The sequence below is a fragment of the Microcaecilia unicolor genome, chromosome 3 (genome assembly GCF_901765095.1).
Source record: "Microcaecilia unicolor chromosome 3, aMicUni1.1, whole genome shotgun sequence".
NCBI classification, from domain to species: Eukaryota; Metazoa; Chordata; class Amphibia; order Gymnophiona; family Siphonopidae; genus Microcaecilia; species Microcaecilia unicolor.
Genome location: NC_044033.1, coordinates 235,206,803 through 235,222,810, shown reverse-complemented (window position 1 = coordinate 235,222,810; position 16,008 = coordinate 235,206,803). Strand labels below are relative to the sequence as shown.

The window sequence follows — 16,008 nt, the reverse complement described above, 5'->3', positions numbered from 1 at the left end:
AGCGGGGATGGGAAGACTTTCCTATGAAGAAAGACTAAGGAGGCTAGGGCTTTTCAGCTTGGAGAAGAGAAAGCTGAGGGGAGACATGATAGAGGTATATAAAATAATGAGTGGAGTGGAACAGGTGGATGTGAAGTGTCTGTTCACGCTTTCCAAGAATACTAGGACTAGGGGGCATGCGATGAAACTACAGTGAAGTAAATTTAAAACAAATCGGAGAAAAGTTTTCTTCACCCAACGCGTAATTAATCTCTGGAATTTGTTGCCGGAGAACGTGGTGAAGGTGGTTAGCTTGACAGAGTTTTAAAAGGGGTTATTTTATTTATTTTTGTTACATTTGTACCCTGTGCTTTTCCACTCATGGCAGGCTCAATGCAGCTTACATATTGTATACAGGTACTTATTTGTACCTGGGGCAATGGAGGGTTAAGTGACTTGCCCAGAGTCACAAGGAGCTGCCTGTGCCTGAAGTGGGAATTGAACGCAGTTCCTCAGGACCAAAGTCCACCACCCTAACCACTAGGCCACTCCTCCACTTAGACGGTTAGATGGTTTCCTAAAGGACAAGTCCATAAACCGCTACTAAATGGACTTGGGAAAAATCCACAATTCCAGGAATAACATGTATAGAATGTTTGTACGTTTGGGAAGCTTGCCAGGTGCCCTTGGCCTGGATTGGCCGTTGTCGTGGACAGGATGCTGGGCTTGATGGACCCTTGGTATTTTGCCAGTGTGGCATTACTTATGTACTTATGTAGGTAATTTGTATGCTTCAAGATGTTTCTAGATCAACTCAGCTTAAGAGGAAATCTTTTTTGCAATTAAAAGTTAAAGTCTTGCCAATTAGTGGGACATGTTTCCTTAAATTTCCTTGTAAATGTTTAATTTGTTATCAAGGTAATAAGTATGTATTTTTGATGCTATGCAGTTGTAAATTTTCCTGCAGGATAGGGAAGTGATAAACTAATGTATTTTCTTTATTGTTATCAGGAAGAGATTGTTTATTAGGATTCCAGTAATTTAGAATTATGCCTGTTGGTTAGGGACGATTAGACTAATAATATCTTATTAAATAGTTTTCTTTTTCTTTTCAAGTTCAGGTTGTTTTCTATAATGTGGACTTGATACTCATAGAGGTCTTTAAAATAATGAGTGGAATGGAATATAGATGTGAATCGATTGTTTACTCTTTCCAAAAATACTAGGACTAGGGGGGCTAGTGGAATTCATTGCCAGAGAATGTGGTAAAAGCAGTTAGCTTAGCGGAATTTATAAAAGGTTTGGATAGCTTCCTAAAAGAAAAGTCCATAAGGCATTATTAAAATGACTTGGGGAAAATCCACTGCTTATTTCTAGGATGCGCAGCATAAAATGTATTGTATTGTTTAGGGATTTTGCCAAGTACTTGTGACTTGGATTGACCACAGTTGGAAACAGGATTCTGGGCTTGATGAACCTTTGGTCTGTCCCAGTATTGCAATACTTATGTACTTATACCTAATTTCTGTTTTGTTTTATGTAATATTCTCCTATGGTATATTCTTATATTCAGTTATAATACAATGATTTATAATTTAATTAAAAAAATTTTAAGTTATTACTTGAAGTCTTTTCTTTTTTTAAAAGGCTGTTTATTTGTTTTTGTTAATTTTTGTTGTTTATGCCCTTATTGTTTTCAGGATTTGTTGTTACTTAACTCAGAATATGGTATGCTGAATATACTTGTTGTGCTATACAACCTCTTTCCTTTCTTCATGGATACTGATGTGTCCTTGTTTGTTGCTAAGGTGCTGCAGTGACCTGGCATAAGTGGATGTGCCTAAATGTATTTATGTAATTTCAGCACTTGATATACTGCAAGTGATTCCTGAGGTGATCAGCCTTAATTTCGAAAGAGAAGGGCGTCCATCTTTCGACACAAATCGCAAGATGGGCATCCTCACAGGGTCACCCAAATCGGCATAATCGAAAGCCGATTTTGGCCATCCTCAACTGCTTTCCGTCGCCAGGACGACCAAAGTTCACGGGGGCATGTCGGAGGCGTAGCGAAGGCAGGACTGGGGCGTGCCTAACACATGGGCATTCTCGACCGATAATGGAAAAAAGAAGGGCGTCCCTGACGAACACTTGGACGACTTTACCTGGTCCTTTATTTCTTACGACCAAGCCACAAAAATGTGCCCTAAATGACCAGATGACCACCGGAGGGAATCGGGGATGACCTCCCCTTACTGCACCAGTGTTCACTAACCCCCTCCCACCCTTAAAAAAATTTTAAATATTTTTTACAGCCTCTATGCCAGCCTCAAATATCATACCCTTCTCCATGACAGCAGTATGCAGGTCCCTGGAGCAGTATTAGTGGGTGCAGTGCACTTCAGGCAGGCAGACCCAGGCCCATCCCCCCCTACCTGTTATACTTGTGGTGGTAAATGTGAGCCCTTCAAAACCCACCACAAACCCACTGTACCCACATACAGGTGCCCCCTTCACCCATAAGGGCTATGGTAGTGGTGTACAGTTGTGGGGAGTGGGTTTTGGGGGGCTCAGCACCCAAGATAAGGGAGCTCTGCACCTGGGAGCAATTTATGAAGTCCACTGCAGTGCCCCCTAGGGTGCCCGATTGGTGTCTTGGCATGTCAGGGGGACCAGTGCACTACGAATGCTGGCTCCTCCCATGACCAAAGGGCTTGGATTTGGTCGTTTCTGAGATGGGTGTCCTTGGTTTCCATTATCGCCAAAAATCGGGGATGACCACCTCTAAGGACAGCCATCTCTAAGGTCGGCCTAAATTTCGTGATTTGGGTGTCCCCAACCGTATTATCAAACGCCCATCTTGTTTCGATAATACGGGTTTCCCCGCCCCTTCGCCAGGACATCCTGCGAGGACGTCCTCAAGAAAACTTGGCCGCCCCTTTCAATTATGCCCCTTCATGCGATTTACAATTTCTATTACAGGTACTTTGCATTGTCCTAATGAGCTCACTATCTAAATTATATATTGTACTTGGGAGAATGTAGGGCTAAGTGCTACAGAGGAAATGGAACCTGGTTCCTCAGGATTTCAACCCACTGCTGACCGTAAGGTCCGCAGCCTGCTGCACTAACCTTTAGGCCACTCATCCACTCCATTCTACCGTGGACTATGCTGCCTGCAGCTGCTCCAGAACCTTCCCTCTGACCTATTCCAACCCTATGGAAACTGGAAGTTGCATCAAAGGGGGAAGAACAGGTCAGAGGGAAGGCTCCGGAGCAGAATGTAGGCAGCGTATGACAATCAGTGCCGCTCCCCGATGCTAGCAACATTCTGAAGATGGCAGGAGACAAATTGTAAGGTAGATGAAGGATTAGAAGAGAGGGAGAGATGCTGAATTGTACAGGCGAGTTCGGGGGGAGTGTGTGCAGGAGAGATGCCTCTGTGTGGAGAATAGCAGCAGTCTTCTCCCCCTCTCTAGGAGGGTGGGACCCTGTAAAGCTGCACTGTCACCTCTGATTAAGGCTGGCCCTGCCTAACATTTAGGTGCCCAAATTTACACCAGCCCTAGAGCTTGTGTAACTGTGTGTGCCTACTTGTGTTACAATATTGTCAGTTCTGTGCAGAAATGGAAGCCCCACTTATATCCCACCCATGCTCCTCGCTGTGTACATCTACCTTACAAATATGCACTATGTAATTTAAGCAGATTTTTTGCAGAATAATGCTTAGGCACCTTGCTGGCATGTATATTTATTTATTTATTTATTTATGGGTTACTTATATCCCACATTTTCCCACTCATGAAGGCGCAATGTGGCTTACAGAGAATTAAATAAGAGTACAAAGTTAAAAGCTTAGGCAAGCATAAAAGAAGCAAATAGGGGAGGAGAAACTAACGGCGTGAACTAGGCAGGGTAAGGGACAAGGGATGCATCAATCAACATGGTAAGTTGGGGGGTAAGTCTTAGCAAAGAGGAATGTCTTTAACAACTTCTTAAAAAGGGCATGGTCCACTTGAGTTTTAAGGTGACGAGGTAGCGAGTTCCAGTGTTTGGGACTCCAATAAGGGAAGGACGAGGCAAAGATTTTCTTGTACTTGACACCCTTACAATTCGGAAAATGGAGGTGGAGATAGGACCGAGCAGCAGGGTTGGCATTTCTAGGCGGAAGGTCGATCAAAGGGAGCATGTAATCCGGGGCAGCCCCATAGATGATTTTATATGGGTTATGTGTACAAATATATTCTACAACAAATAAAAAAAGTGGGAAACGGAAGAGGGCTACGTAAACCACAGTTTCAACAAGTCACATTTACACAATCTTATTCTCATTATCGCACCATCAGACGCCTGAGGCAGGCATCCTGTATGCCAAAACACAGTGCCGTGTCGAGTCTCGATATTTTATGTTTTATGGAATAAATGTGACATATTGAACCTGTGGTTTGCCTAGTCCTCGTCCATTTCCCACTTTTTGGTTTGTTTTATTTTTCATGGGACTTTTTGTGTTCACTTACCATTTGGTTCAAAATATATTATAAACATTTATGCATGCAATGGTTTAGCATCTAGTTTACGTAATTGATCTTCTAAGACTCTTGGATATGGAAGAAAAGGCTGCTATGCGTTCATCACAGCACAAACCTTCAGATTCTATAAACAGTGACTAAAGTTCCACACGCAAATCAGCACATGTAGCTAATTTGCATGTGGAACTTAATTGGTTAACAAGCCAATCAGCGCTGATAATTAGATATTAATAAGCAATTATTAGTACTAATTGGCAATGATTATGATTTACGCAAATAGCTCACTAAGGGGCCTTTTATAGAGTAGCAGTAAGTCCAACGTGGGCTTTCCGCTCGCTCTTCTGGGACTACCACCGGCCCAATGCAGCTGCTGGTGGTAGTCCTGCCCTGAGCGTACTTCATTTCTGGTGGAAAAAGAAAACCCCAGAAATGGCTTATGCAGCGGTAACCTGGCGGTAATCATGCCTGATTTCCACCGGGTTAGAGCAGGAGCCCTTAGCGCCACCTCAGTAAGTGGCGGTAGCAGCTCCCCACCACATGGCCAAGTGGTAAGAGTTATCTCACTGCATGGCCATTTTTTGGGGCTTTTACCGGCTGTGCAAAAAATGGCCCTGGTGCGTGAGAAAAACGGCCATCGTCGCTAGCACGGGGCCCTTTTTTCCCGCAGATTGGTAAAAGTATATTATATAAAGTGATCTGCACAAATTGGATTGTGCAGATCTCAAAAGGGGACATGGCAATGGGAGGGGCATAGGCATTCCTAAAAATTATGCCAGTGTTACAGAATATGCCCAATCTGCACCTAAATAACATCAGGTTTTAGTTGGTATAAATGGCTGCTCCTAAATTTTAGTCGTGGCGGCCTGCTACACGTATTCTATAAACTGAGCATAACTTTAGGTGAAGTTTATAGACTAGCATTAAACATGTTTTTCAGCACCAATTTGTTTGAAGCCAAATATAGAATCTGGTCAAAAATGTATAACTTCTGTTTAAATTTTGACTCCGTGTGATCTATTTATTATGAGACCCATATCACCTTCTACTCCTGGGATATATTATCACAGTGTACCCTGTTTCTTGCAAATTAATTTGTAGGTATGAAGGAGTTTTTCTTGTTCTCACATCCAATTTTTCAAGATTTTTATAGGGCGAGTCTGCTATTCCAAAGTTGCACAACAGCACAGACATTGCAAACTCTGGGTAGTTTGTATAATTTCTCATGCTGTTATAGCACATCTCAATGGGATAAGAGGGAATGGAGACAGCCAAAGAAAAAGGCACAAGAAACAACCCATTCAGAGGACAATCTGTCAAATCAGTTAGGGCTTTATTTTTCACTGGCTTTTATGCCTGGCAGACTAATCACTGACAATTCTATGCTGCTCTTCCATCTCTCAAACATTGCTAGATCTCTTACTCACCCTGCAATGGCTCTTGCATTAGATGTCGAAAAGGCATTTGACAGAGTAGAGTGGTCATATCTTTTTCATGTAATGAAATGTTTGGCGCCAACACAGAATTTATAGAAAAAACAAAAGTTCTGTAAACTAACCCAATCGCACGAATTATAGCTAACAACCAACTTTCCCAGTATATTCATCTAAATAGAGGGACTCAACAGGGATGTCCTCTTTCTCCCTACCTTTTTAATATTGCCCTTGAACCCCTATTAATTTCAATTAATTCTCATGAGAAAATAGGCCTACAACTCAACTCATCAGTATATAAAATCTCAGCTTATGCTGATGACATTCTATTATATATCACTAAACCAGGGGTGTGCTGGTAAATTTTTAACAACAGGCTCTTTCTCCGGACGTAGCCAGCTCTGCAGTTGGAAGGGCCAGGAGTGGCCGGGGGGGGAGGGCGGTGTGGAGAGCAAAACTTGCCTCTCTCTCCTCCCTCCCTTCGTGCGGGCAAGCTAGGCATACCTTTGCTGGCAGCCAATAAATGGACTGCCACCACTCCCTACGTCTTACTCTGAGCAGCATGCTGGAACTTCTTTCACATGCTCGAGAAGTCCCAGTCTGCTGCTCAGAGCTGGAAACAAAGAGCGGGGAGCAGCAGCAGTCTATTTACTTGGCTGGCAGGGCTCAGCATCCCCACCAGTAAAGTAAAAGAGAATTCAGCAGGGGGCCCAAGCCCACATTTTGGAAGCCAATTGTTAAAGTAGCCATGGAGGGCCCTACTTTAACAACCGGCTCCCAAAATTCTTAAAAACTTAACAACCGGCTCTTGCGAGCCTGTGAGAGCCTGCTCCAGCACACCACTGCACTAAACCTAAGTCTTCTCTCCCTACTCTTTTTTCACTAACTGAATCTTACTCAAAATTCTCTGGATATAAATTAAATCAGTCCAAAACAGAAGCACATCCTCTTAACATACATGCTACTTCAAAACACTTCCTCTTAACATACATGCTACTTCAGATTCGATTCAACAATTTGGCTTAATCTAGTCCCCCTCTAAAAACAAATACCTAGGTATCAATCTTAGCAACAATTTAACTGATACTTTAAATATGAACAGTGATATCAGATCATGTGGATGAGTAGCCTAGTGGTTAGTGCAGTGGACTTTGATCCTGGGAACTGAGTTCAATTCCCACTGCAGCTCCTTGTGACCCTGGGCAAGTCACCTAACCCTCCATTGCCCCTGGTACAAAATAAGTACTTGCATATATGTAAACCACTTTGAATGTAGTTACAAAAACCTCATAAAGGCAGTATATCAAGTCCCTTTCCCTTAATATAAAATTTATTTTAGGGGAGATAATCATTTTGATTGTTTCTAGTCTTCCCCACCACGGTAAGTGTAATGGATGTTCAGCGATTCTCCTCTCTCCCCTGCCCTCCCCTCCCATCCATGTCCAGCAATTCTCTCTTCCCTGCCTTCTCCTCAAATACATGTCCAGTGATTCTCCTCTCTCCCCTGCCCTCCCCTTCCCTCCATGTCCAGCAATTCTCCCCTCCCCTCCATGTCCAGTGATTCGTTCAAACCCCAGCCCCCGCCGCCACCCGCCCTCAGCTCCCCAACTTTCCGTTTGTGCACCCGTGCTCCCTGCCTTGAAATTATTAGTTTACCCAAAGTCGCAGCGAACCGGCAGTAAAAGCAGCAGGCAGGCACTGGCAGGCAGGCTCGCCTCCTCATCGCTTCCCTTCCCTCTTAGCACGTCCCACCCTCGCGGAAATGACAGAGGAAGGCAGGACAGCCCAAAAACACTCTTCGATATACTAATAACTATTGCCCAACTATTAATACTAAGTAATTGGAAAAATTACAAACTTTTAAATGTGCATTTCTGGTGGCAATGAGTTTTATTATACCTCAAATATGAATTAGCAGCAGCCACCTTAAATGTTCTCTTTATAAAAAATACTTAATCTGGGAACCTCTCACTGAATATATGAAGTCTTTTGTTCCAATTAAATAACATGATTGCTATTACTCTTAGAAACAAGAAGTAGATGTCTTTTATAATGTTAACAACAAGCATTTCTCTCTCTTTCTTTTTTTGTATTACATGCCTCTGAATGTACTTGAATTGTATTTACACACTGTTTTGTGTGCTTATTATTGCAATATTATAACTTTTAAACTTCAATAAAACTTCATGGAAAAGAAAATCTATCCTTACATAAGCACCATCTTTGCAACTGGGAATGTGAATGGTGGAAGATCAGCAGCAGTAATCACCAAAGTCTCTTTAAGGATTACTGTCCCCTTAACATGTTCAATTTTAACCTATGTTATAAATTTTAATGCAATTAATTGCCCCAGCTTGACCTTCCCCTCCTATTTACTCGTTTATTGGTCAACTGTCCTGCTGCATCCTGAGCTCAGCACGGCAGCAACAGAAGGTTTGTCTCTTTGCAGATGATACCAAACCTGTAATAGGGTAGACACCCTGGAGGGTGTGGATAGCATGAGAAAGGATCTAGCGAAACTTGAAGAATGGTCTGAAAATTGGCAACTAAGATTTAATGCTAAGAAATGCAGGGTCATGTACTTGGTCACAAAAACCCGAGGGAATGGTACAATATAGGGGGCGAAGAGATTCTGTGTATGAAAGAAGAGCAGGGTGATTGTGTCTGATGACCTTAAGGCGGCCAAACAGGTAGAAAATGTGACGCTCAAAGCCAGAAGAATACTAAGATGCATAAGGAGAGGAATGACCTACAGGAAAAAAGAGGTAATAGCGCACAATAGTGAGGCCCCCTTTAGAATACTGTGTGCTACAATTCTGGAAACTGCACTTATAGAACGATATAAACAGGATGTAGTCGGTCCAGAGGGTGGCTACAAAACTGGTCTGCGGTCTCGATATTAAAACATTTTGGATCTGGTCCTTGGTGTACATGACATGGTGTGAGAGGTGATGGTGTTGGGTCCAATGGGAAACAGTGATCATAACATGATCAAGTTTGAGCTACTATCTGGGATGAACCCACAAAGGAAATATACTGTAGCTGCATTTAATTTTTGAAATGGTGACTATGATAAAATGAGGGAAATGGTTAACAAGAAACTAAAAGGATCAGCTGTAAAGGTTAGGACACTAAATCAGGTGTGGACATTATTCAAAAATACCATTTTAGAAGCCCAGTTCGGATGCATTACACATATTTGCAAAGGTGGAAAGGAGAGAAAACGTCAGCAAAAGATGCCATTACAACCAAAAGGTTGTCCTTCAAAGAATGGAAAAAGGACCCAAATGAAGAAAATAAGAAGCAACATAGGCACTGGCAACTCAGATGCAGATTATTAATAGGCATACTCTACCGACCCAACTTAAATGCCTGAACCCTGCAACACTACGAAACCAAAGCACGTAATGGACATAATGTAACTCTTCCTGTATACGATTCCCTAATATGTCTGTTCCACATGAACCTCATTCTACCACAACATCACTGTGTAACTGTTTATACCAGAATTGGCAAACGCCTTTATGGTACTATGTAAGCCACATTGAGCCTGCAAATAGGTGGGAAAATGTGGGATACAAATATAACAAATAAAATAAACAAAGAAGGCTAAAACATAATATGAAGAGATACTTGCCGAAGAGGCTAAAACTCACGGTAACAATTCTTTCAGGTACATTAGAAGCAGAAAGCCTGGGAGGGAATCCATGGGACCGTTATATCACGAAAGAGCAAAGGGGGCACTCAGGCAGGACAAGGCCATGGCGGAGAAATTGAATGAATTCTTTGCTTCTGTCTTTACGGAAGATGTAAGAGATCTACCTGTACAGGAAATGGTTTTCAAGAGTGATGATGCATAGCAACTGAAAGCAATCTCAGTGAACCTAGAAGAGGTACTGAGTCAAATTCACAAATTAAAGAGTAGTAAATCACCTGGACTAGATGGCATACATTCAAGGGTACTCAACGAACTCAAGCATGAAATTGCTGATCTGCTATTAGTAATATGTCACCTGTCGTTAAAATCATCCATAGTACCAGAAGATTGGAGGGTGGCCAATGTGATGCCGATTTTTAAAAAGGGTCTAGGGGTGATCCAGGACATTATAGACCAGTAAGCCTGACATTGGTGCTGGGCAAAATAGTGGAAACTATTATAAAGAATAAAATTATAGAACACATAAACAAACATGGTTTACAGGGACAGAGTCAGCATGAGTTCAGCCAAGGGAAGTCTTGCCTCACCAATTTGCTTCATTTCATTGAAGGCATGAAGAAACATGTGAATAAAGGTGAGCCGGTTGATGTAGTGTATCTAGATTTTCAGAAAGCTTTTGATTAAAGAGTCATGGGATAGAAGGCAAGATTCTGGTGTGGATTAGGAATTGGTTATTGGACAGAAAACAGAGGGTAGGGTTAAATGGTCATTTCTTTCAATTGAGGAGGGTGAACAGTGGCATGCCACAGGGATCTGTACTGGGACTGGTGCTATTTAACATACTTATAAATGATATGGAAATCGGAACAACGAGTGAGGTGATTAAATTTGCAGATGATATGAAACTATTAAGGTTGTTAAAACACGTGTGGAAGATGATACAAAACTATTAAGGTTGTTAAAACACGTGTGGATTGTGAAATATTGCAGGAAGACCGTGGGAAATTGGAACAGTGGGTATGCAAATGGCAGATGAAATTTAATGTGGAGAAATGCAAGGTGATGCACATTGGAAAGAATAATCAGAATCATAGTTACCTGATGCTAGGGTCCACCTTGGTGGTCAGCATTCAAGAAAAGGATTTGGGTGTCATTGTAAATAATACGCTGAAATCTTCTGCTCAGTGTGCGGCAGTGACCACAAAAGCAAACAGGATGCTAGGAATTATTAGGAAAGGGATAGTGAATAAGACTGAAAATACTATAATGGCTTTGTATCACTCCATGGTGCATCCACACCTTGAGTATTGCGTTGAGTTCTGGTCACTGTATCTCAAAAAAGATATAGTGGAATTAGAAAAGGTTCAAAGAAGAGCAACCAAAATGATACAGGAGATGGAACTCATCTCATATGAGGAAAGGCTAAAGAGGTTTACTTGTTCCAAAAGTACAAAGACTAGGGGACACTCGAGTTAGTTACATGGAAATACTTTTAAAACAAATAGGAGGAAATATTTTTTCACTCAACGAATAGTTAAGCTCTGAAACTCTTTTCCTTGAGGATGTTGTAATAATAGTTAGTACATCTGGGTTTAAAAAAGGTTTGGGCAAATTCCTGGAGGAAAAGTCCATAGTCTGCTATTAAGACAGACATGAGAAGCAACAGCTTGCTCTGGGATTTGTAGTATGGAGTGTTGCCACGATTTGGGTTTCTGCCAGGTACTTGTGACCTGGCTTGGCCACTGTTTGGAAAACAGGATACTGGGTTAGATGGTTCATAGGTCTGACCCATTACGGCTACTCTTATGTACTTAAGTACTCTTATGTAGGGAGAGTCATGAACCTCAAAAGACAGCCGGCGTGGTTGAAAAATGAGGTGAAGGAAGCTATTAGGGCTAAAAGAAATGCCTTCAGAAAATGGAAGAAGGAACCGTCTGAAAATAAGAAGAAGCAGCTGTAGGTTTTCTGCTGTATTAGCTTCATTTTACTGCATTGGCATCTGCCTCTGTGGTGCATTGTAAGCCACATTGAGCCTGACACTGTTAGGAAACTGAGGGGTACAAATGAGATAATAAATAAATAAATAAATAAATAAATAAATAAATAAGGCGTGTCAAAGCAAATGCAAAGGCGCAGATAAAGAAGGCTAAGAGGGATTACGAAAAAAAGATAGCATTAGAGGCAAAAAAACATAGCAAATTTTTTTTTCGGTATATTAAAAGCAGGAAGCCGGCAAAAGAATTGGTTGGGCCGCTGGATGACAGAGGGGTAAAAGAGTCGATCAAGGAAGATAAAGACATAGCAGAGAGATTGAATGAATTCTTTGTTTCGGTCTTCACCGAGGAAGATTTGGGTGGGATACCGGTGTCAGAAATGGTATTTCAAGCGGACGAGTTGGAGAAACTTACTGACTTCACGGTAAACCTGGAGTACATAATGGGGCAGTTCAGCAAACTGAAGAATAGCAAATCTCCTGGACTGGATGGTATTCATCCTAGAGTACTGATAGAACTGAAAAATGAACTTGCGGAGCTGCTGTTAGTGATATGAAATTTTTCCTTAAAATCGAGTGTGGTACTGGAAGATTGGAGGGTGGCCAATGTAATGCCAATTTTTAAAAAAGGTTCCAGGGGAGATCTGGGAAATTATAGACCGGTGAGTCTGATGTCGGCTAGGAAAGCGAATAGATGTTTGGTATTATTAGGAAAGGTATGGAAAACAGGTGTGAGGATGTTATAATGCCATTGTATCGCTCCATGATGCGACCGCACCTTGAGTATTGTGTTCAATTCTGGTCGCCGCATCTCAAGAAACATATAGTAGAATTGTAAAAGGTGCAGTGAAGGATGACTAAAATGATAGCAAGGATGGGACAACTTCCCTATGAAGAAAGACTAAGGAGGCTAGGGCTTTTCAGCTTGGAGAAGAGACGGCTGAGGGGAGACATGATAGAGGTATATAAAATAATGAGTGGAGTGGAACAGGTGGATGTGAAGCGTCTATTCACGCTTTCCAAAAATACTAGGATTAGGGGGCATGCAATGAAACTACAGTGTAGTAAATTTAAAGCAAATCAGAGAAAATGTTTCTTCACCCAACGCATAATTAAACTCTGGAATTCGTTGCCGGAGAACGAGTTGAAGGCGGTTAGCTTAGCAGAGTTTAAAAAGGGGTTAGACGGTTTCCTAAAGAACAAGGCCATAAACCACTACTAAATGGACTGGGGAAAAATCCACAATTCCAGGAATAACATGTATAGAATGTTTGTACGTTCGGGAAGCTCGCCAGGTGCCCTTGGTCTGGATTGTCTGCTGTCATGGACAGGATGCTGGGCTCGATGGACCCTTGGTCTTTTCCCAGTGTGGCATTACTTATATACTTATGTATATGCTGGAAGAGAGGCATGAGAGACGGGATATGATATAGACTTTTAAATACCTCAGTGATATTAATATACAGGAGGTGAGACTTTTTCATATGAAGGAAACCTCTGGAACGAGAGGGCATAAAATGAAGTTAAGAGGAAATAGGTTAGGACGAATCTGAAGAAATACTCTTTCACAGAAAAGGTGTTGGATGCATGGAATGGCCTCATGGTGGAGGTTGTGGAGACAAAGACTGTGTCAAAGTTTAAGAAGGTGTGGGACAGACACGTGGGATCTCTTAGAACATAGTAACATAGTCAATGATGGCAGATAAAGACCCGTACGGTCCATCCAGCCTGCCCAACAAGATAAATTCATTTTAACATAGTAATTCCCTCTCCCTTTCTGTTTCAACATTTTGCCTGCAGCAAACTTCAGCAAGAGGCAATAATTCCTTTAAACCGCAAACCTGTTCCTCCCACTCAGTGGCTATTATAACATATAATACCTCATTCCTTCAACTCTCCCCTGCATTCCTCTTACAAAGGTGTCATTCTTTGTACGAATCCCTCACACTCGTCGCCAAGATGTACTGCTATGGATTTACAGCCTGTCTCACTGACACAGACTACTGTGGATTCTTTTGGATTCGTAATAAGTAAATGAAAACCTTTATTAGAGGAGCTAAATTCTACAATGATTAGAATATATACAATGATTAGCTGTATACACACAATGATTAGTTGTATAAACAATCATTACTTCACTGATCTCTACATCTAAGCAATTCCAAGAGTTCATAGACCAGGAAAAGAAGCAATACATATACTATACATACAACATCACTGGTCTCCATCATCCAGGCTCTTATCATCAGCTGGAGTGGCCCGGTTCACAGCGAGAGCCAGGAGCTTTACACCAGGAACAGATCCTCTGCACAGTCTGTACGTTACTCACAGATGAGTTCCCTCTCTGCTGTGACAAGCCCTCCCTCTTTATTAGGCTCCGAGCCCATGCCCAGAGCTAAGGGAAATTACAGAATGCTTCTCTGCTTAGGTCTGTGGGAACGTGGTCATATGCGTTCCCAAGCCCAGGTGGCCAAGCTGAACTTCTGAAAACAAATGCCATCCTCCCCTTCACATACCAAATTAGTTAGAGCTGTGTCTTATCTTCTGCATTCCAACTTCCATTACACATGTAATTGCCATTGTAGTGCTGACGAGAAGGAGTTAATGGTTAATGAGGATGGGCAGACTAGATGGGCCAAATGGCCTTTATCTGCCATCATGGTTCTATGTTTCTTAAGGCAAGTAAAGGGATATTGCCCTCTGTGTGCTATTGATGGTCCCAGAAACAGGAAGTTACTTCAGAGCTGATATTACTTCTTGTAGCTGTGGTGCACACATCAGTAGTTTGCCTACAAATTCTTAAAGCAACTCATTAATTTTCCTGAATGAAACAAACCAAAGTATCAAATAGCTCAACTTAAAACTTACTGGAAAGAAAAAGGTGAATTCCTCTAACTGAACCCAAGCCAAAAAGAGAATAAAATAAACAGCTATACAACCTTTTCTGGCAGTCAAGATGCTGATACAGGATTTTGTTCCAGGGAACATCAGCTGCCAAGGTGTAACTTACTGTTTCTGGGACTGACAGAGCCAGCTGTGGAATGCACAGAGGAGTGTCCATGTGCCTTCCTTCAAGTTGCTGGTGCTGCTGCTAACATTGAGACCTGGGCAACGAGCCTGGCAAAGTAGCTGGGGACCAAGTGAGTGAGTGGGAGGGGGAGAGGAAAGGGAGACAAATGGGGGGGGATGCAGGATGGTGGTGGTAGTAGCGAGGGGAGGTAGAGATGGGACAATGCTGGATGAGAGTGAAAGAGGCAGAAAAACAGGCAATATCAAATAAAGGTGGTATGGGAGGAGAGATGAGACAATACTGGATGGTACAGGAGAGACACAGAGAGGTGATGCTGGATGGTGAAGGAGTGAAATAAATTAAGATATCTCCTGACCTCTGGGTAGTGGTATATCCTGGATAGGCTGGAAATCTCACTCGAATGCTCAGCTGCAATGCCTTCAATGACAGCACCCAGTGGTCCAGATGTTTTGCAGCTGTAGTTTGGGATCCCGGAGTCCATTCCTGACAATATATTCATGGCAAATGTATACGTTAAGAGTAAATTGTTGTAAGGTGTATAAATGTGGAACCCCAGTGTGAAGTTGGGTAAGAGCTCCGAGCTGTTGTTAATCTTCTCCACCACAGACACAAAGGCCAGGAAGTTGTAATAGTTCAATGATACATGACTTTAAGGATAATAAATGATAGATAATATTAAATTAGCATCAAACTGAAAAATATAGAAACAGAGATATTGGTAGCAGACATGAGTGATGGGTTAAGATTAGGGTTTAAAAAAGGAGGGGTTCTTTTACTAAGCCATGTAAGCGCCTATGCACGCCCAAGGCACATCAATTTTGAGTTACCACCTGGCTACCGTATGGCCCGGGCTGTAATTTCATTTTTTATGTGTGCCTGCTACACGCGCCAGAAAATATTTTTATTTTCTGGCGCGCGGGCGGTATTCAGGCAGTAATCAGCATTTTACACGCACAGACCATTACCGCCCGGTTACCACATGAAACCTTACCACTAGGTCAATGGCTGGCGGTAAGGTCTCAGACCCAAAATGGACGTACGGCAATTTTCATTTTGCCACATGTCCATTTTTGGCAAAAAGTTAAAAAGGCATTTTTTATAGGTGCGCTGAAAAATGATTCTGTTCATGCACAAAACATGCATCTACACTATCACAGAACATTTTTCAGTGCGCCTTAGTAAAAGGGCCCTGGAGTTTGTTACTTATTTGTCTGCAAACATGATGGAGAAGTGCACACTTTAGGCTTAGCACAAAATAAGCATATGTCCTTCCTCTCTCTCTATCTTCTCCCATGTTTTTCCTATTCTTCAGCAGGCACACCTGCATCCTACCCACATGCCCACAGCCTTAATCACTGAAGTCTAACATCTCTGCTTCTCTGCCCAACCAT

At 42.1% G+C, this 16,008-nt stretch overlaps 1 protein-coding gene across 1 annotated transcript in view; it reads right to left on the bottom strand.

Annotated features, from left to right (window-relative positions):
• The window catches only part of LOC115464443 (vomeronasal type-2 receptor 26-like), a 47,927-nt gene that overhangs the window by 26,851 nt on the left and 5,068 nt on the right, over nt 1-16,008 (bottom strand). Inside the window, exon 2 of the mRNA XM_030194823.1 lies at nt 14,973-15,264. Within this exon, the coding sequence (XP_030050683.1) occupies nt 14,973-15,264 (292 nt within the window). The remainder of the gene's footprint in view (nt 1-14,972; nt 15,265-16,008) is intronic.